Source organism: Hipposideros armiger, unplaced genomic scaffold (genome assembly GCF_001890085.2).
Source record: "Hipposideros armiger isolate ML-2016 unplaced genomic scaffold, ASM189008v1 scaffold_1377, whole genome shotgun sequence".
NCBI classification, from domain to species: Eukaryota; Metazoa; Chordata; class Mammalia; order Chiroptera; family Hipposideridae; genus Hipposideros; species Hipposideros armiger.
Window position 1 is genome coordinate 243,659 of NW_017732727.1, and position 4,649 is coordinate 248,307.

General features: G+C 38.9%; 1 protein-coding gene across 1 annotated transcript; it reads right to left on the reverse strand.

Annotated features, from left to right (window-relative positions):
• Positions 1-3,389: 3,389 nt before the first annotated feature.
• On the reverse strand, positions 3,390-4,334 carry LOC109377368 (olfactory receptor 51F2-like). Its single transcript, XM_019633702.1, has one exon. The coding sequence runs from the start codon at positions 4,332-4,334 to the stop codon at positions 3,390-3,392; it is 945 nt and encodes a 314-aa protein (XP_019489247.1).
• Between the last annotated feature and the right edge of the window lie 315 nt (positions 4,335-4,649).

Genomic DNA, 4,649 nt, shown 5'->3' on the forward strand with positions numbered 1-4,649 from the left:
CGTCGCCAGCGACTCACGGCAGCCCAGCTCCAGGTTGAGCTGTTGTTCAGCATCTTAGCTGTGGAGGGCAGTGTCACTGGCCCTCATATGTGGAATCCGAACCGGGGCCCTCTGGCGTCCCAAGCCAGTTCTTAACCATCGCACCACTCGGCCGGCCCCTTGTTTAGGGTTTTTGAACCTTTGAAAAAGTTTAAGGAAGTTTGTAGCATGAGCCAAGACAGGCCATTTGTATGGAAAAGCCACTGGAAGTGGCTTGGGTGGAACCATAATTTGGGTGCTCAGGGTCTCAGGGAATCACCTGGGTAGGGCAAACGGTGTTAGCTAGCTTGGTGGAGACTCAGATATGAAGCCTGCCTAAGTCTGCACACTGGGAAGGGGTAGGACTCATCACAGGAAAGGTAGCTTCTGCCAGCATTCCTGTCTTTAAGAAAGCTGCCCCTCCAGTCCTCACCCTGCAGACAGACAATTCAGTTCCTTCCTGTATGTCCCTGATGCCTTTTGAGCTGCTGCCCAAGCACTGGGGCTCAGAGTGAGTGAGCCTGTCAGCAAGTACATTTGTGCACAGGGCCTTTAGGAGGAATGCCTGGGACTCCAGAAGACCCTCCTCTAACTCAGCCACTATCTCCACTTGTTTTCACAGCCAGAAGTTGTGAAAGACTTCTCTTCCTGTCACTGGAACCCTGGGCTGGGGATCCTGATGGGGTACTGGGACCCCTTGCTGCTCCGAAGGGGGGGGGGAGCAGACCTCCACAGCCAAGCTATCCCTTCCAATTTTTAACTGCCACATGTGGGTGTGGGACCAGCCCGTTCTGCATCTCCACCCCTCCAACCAGTCTCAAGGCTGCTGCTTCTGTATATCCTTAGTTGTAGGACTTCTGTTCAACTAGATTTGAGACAATTCTCAATGATGGTTGTTCTGTAGTTTAGTTGTAATTTGATATGGTTGTGAGAGGAGGCAAGCAAAGCATTTACCTACTCTGTCATCATGACTGGAAGAAGAATTACTTTCTAAAGTTCTTTGTAATTTGAATTATCCAATGTTTGTGTCCTTTATTAAGTTTTCTTGAAAGAGGGTATATCTCTAATAAACATTTTAATGACAATATATCTTTGCAAATTATATTCCTCAAAGAGCTAACGTAAAGCAAGAAGCTAATCTTGCTCATGTTTAAGGTCTCAGTATCTGTCTTCATACCTGGTTTATAGTAGATGGTAAATACATGTTATGTTGGAAGATGAATAAGAATATAATTTGTGATTATTATGTCCTTGGTCTCGTTAGTTCTATTTGTATGGCCACAAAACTCTGAGCTGGTGATGCCTCATATGGTAACGTATGCCGCTGTCTTATTCTCTGTAAAGAAGTGAGTGTGTGAAGTAGGATGTGGTAAATCAGACCACCAAAATCCAGAGTAGTGGGTGGGCAATGAGCTAAATTGTGGTGGGGTGTTTAGTGACTACGGTTGAGGAGTGTTGAGTCTGGGGAAGTATTTCACAGCGTTTCTATGTCTATACAAAGTAGTAATCCAGAAATAACTTACAAAGTAGATACTACAGATGTAGAGAGAACTATTTAATGGGGTTTGGAACCACATGGGGCTACTACCTAGAAAAGTATTGAATAGGAGAGATGAGAAAGAATTAAATATGTAGGAATTCTGTATAATGAGCAAATTTCTCATGTTGGTTTTATGTAGTTTTTGAAATGACAGGCAAAATAATCCTAGAAAAATTTGTTACTGTATAACATACAATTGATAAATTTTGCTTTAAATTTTATTTACTCCATGCTCATGGATATAAATGCATATTAATAGGTAGGATAAAAAGCAAACTTATGCAGTGGTTTGCTATGGAGTCTGTATAAAGACTAGACTTGAGGAGGACTTTGGCCTTTTCTATAAATTCTTTTATTAATGAGAGCATATTTATTATTTCTCATACAACTAAAATTTGATTCAAAAGCTTTTTTAAAGGATTGTTTTTCTGATTATTTTATGAAAAACAAAAGGAAGAAAAGGGACAAGATTGGAGACCTATGAGAAAACTGTGATATTGCTTAAAGATCATAGTGTCCTAGACTAAGTCCAAAAATAGAGACGAAGTGATATTTTGGTGTTAGAATAAAAAGGAAATACAAATTCATTGAATACAGGAGCAAGGGATGAGTGAGCATTTGAGAATGGTTCATTAGCTTTTGTCTTTGGCACCTGAGAATGAAAAAAAGTACCTAATAGCAGTTAGTTCTGGGAAACCTTTTGTTTATAAAAAATTGCTTGAATTACTTTTAGTCAAATTGGTCCTTACACAAACTGGGATAAGTTCCTGAGACTGAGATCTTAGGTTCCAAAGTTGTTCTGTGTCTATATGGTTTGGAAAAACATAGCTATGATGAATTGCTAGATAATATAGGCAGAAAAACTTGGGTCAGATATAAGATAAATTTTTTATGTTATACATGCCAAACATTGAATTAAATATCTTATCACTGAAATTATTCATGTGGACTATTTGATAGTCTATTTGATTGTTCAGTTCAATTCAATAGCTATCATTGAATATCTGCTATGTGAAAGGTATTCTTCTAGCTATTATAGCAGAATCAAAGAAAATCAAGCCCTTTTTATTTAGGGAATTGACAGCTTCCTGAAAGTAATAATGTGTATATAAAACATATAGTCAAAAATACATACAGGCAAAAAAATACAGCGAAAGCAGATTATGGGAAGGAGAGGTCATATATCATTGGAGCAATCATGAAAAATTTAATGAAGAAGACAGTTAAAGATGAGCATTGACACATAAGAAGAATTTCAAGGTGCAAAAGTGGATGTCAAGGCTGAAGTGGAGTTAGTAGGAAAGCTCACCATTAGGAAAGTTCCTATGCATGACAGAGCAGTCAGTAGACTGGTTTTCTTAGACTGCAGAGTATGTAAAAAGAAAAAGGTAGATTCAACTTTAAAGGAAAGTTGTACACAAATTGTGGAGGACTTTATCATAGACAGAATTTATTGCTTTGTTGAGATGTTATATGGAAAATAAATTTGAAAGAGATTCTTATTGATTTGTTTTTAAATTTTATATGAGCTGGGAATTTGGAAAATTAATTCTAAGTAAATGACAGGTGGTTTTGGGCAGAAATAGCATAGAGAAGGGATGTCAATTAGTTATCTATAGGGATAAGATAACTGAGAGGTAGTGAGAATCTGAATTAGTATTTTGGTATAGAAAAGATAAGATTGCTTTAGGTCTGATTAACTACATTGTGGAGATGTTTGAATTGGATAAGATTTAGTTCCGTCTAACTCTAAAATTGCATAGGCTTATAACTCAAATTTGTGACAAGTTTTTACTGGCTTTGAAATAGGTCTTTATGGGAGCAGTAATTGTTAAATATGAGTTCCCTTGGAACAGACAAGTTTGAGCATAACTTTCTGAATCTGCTTTGTTTTCACACTATAGATGATGGGGTTCATCACAGGAGGAATAAGCAAGTATACATTAGCAATGAGTGTCGGCACATAGGGAGGAGCATGTTTTCCAAATCTGTGAACAAAAGATAGGCTGATCAAAGGGATGTAGAATATGGCCACAGCAGTAATATGAGAAATGCAGGTGCTGAAGGCTTTTTTCCTCTCCTCTGGGGATGCAATGTTGAGAACCGAGCGAATGATCAAGACATAAGAAAGCAGGATAAAGATAGAGTCCACCCCAGCGGTAGAAATAATTGCAACTAGTCCAAATGCACTATTGATCTTTGTATCTGAACATGAGAGCTTCATCACATCAGGGTGGAAGCAGTAGGAGTGATGGAGCACGTGGCTGTGGCAGAAGGACAGACGTTTAAGAAGTAGGACTAGTGGTGTCAGAATGACAGTCCCCCTGGTAATGACTGCCAAACCAATCTGTGCAATTCTTGCATGAGTTAGAATAGTAGCATACCTCAAGGGGTTAGAAATGGCCACGAAACGATCAAAGGCCATAGCCAGGAGCACTGAAGATTCCATGAAAGTGAAGAGGTGAATGAAGAACATCTGCAATAAGCAAGCATTGAAGCTGATTTCCCGGGCATTAACCCAGAATATTCCCAGTACTGTCACCAGTGTGGAGATGCATAAGCCAATGTCAGTGGTGGACAACATGGAGAGGAAATAGTACATGGGCTCATGGAGGCTGGGCTCAGTGAAAACTATGAACAGGATCAAAGTATTCCCAGAAAGTGCAGTTAAATAGAGGCAGCAGAAGGGGATGGAGATCCAGGCATGGGCCCATTCAAGTCCAGGGATGCCAGTCAAGAGAAAAGTAGGGAAGGTGGAGTTATGGTAGATTGGCATTATTGTCTGAAGGAGCAGAACTCTGTTGTAAGATCTTGACTTTCTAAATTTAGAATTTAAAGATTATTTTTAGTTGAAGTTTAATATACATTTAGTTCACAAAACTTTAAAATACAGCTCAATGAAGTTTGACATCATTGTAACCACTTCCAAGAACGACTGATAAAACATTACTACTAACCCAGAAGGCTTCCTCATGCCTCATCTTCATCAATGTCCTCTCTTATAGTAGGCATTATCCTGACTTGATAACTGTAATTACTTTTCTCTGTTCTTGATCTTGATAGAAATATAATTATGTAGTATATAGTGTAT

Bases quoted from the DNA above. Each gene is read 5' to 3' on its own strand.
- LOC109377368 (XM_019633702.1), bottom strand. From the start codon at position 4,334: ATGCCAATCTACCATAACTCCACCTTCCCTACTTTTCTCTTGACTGGC.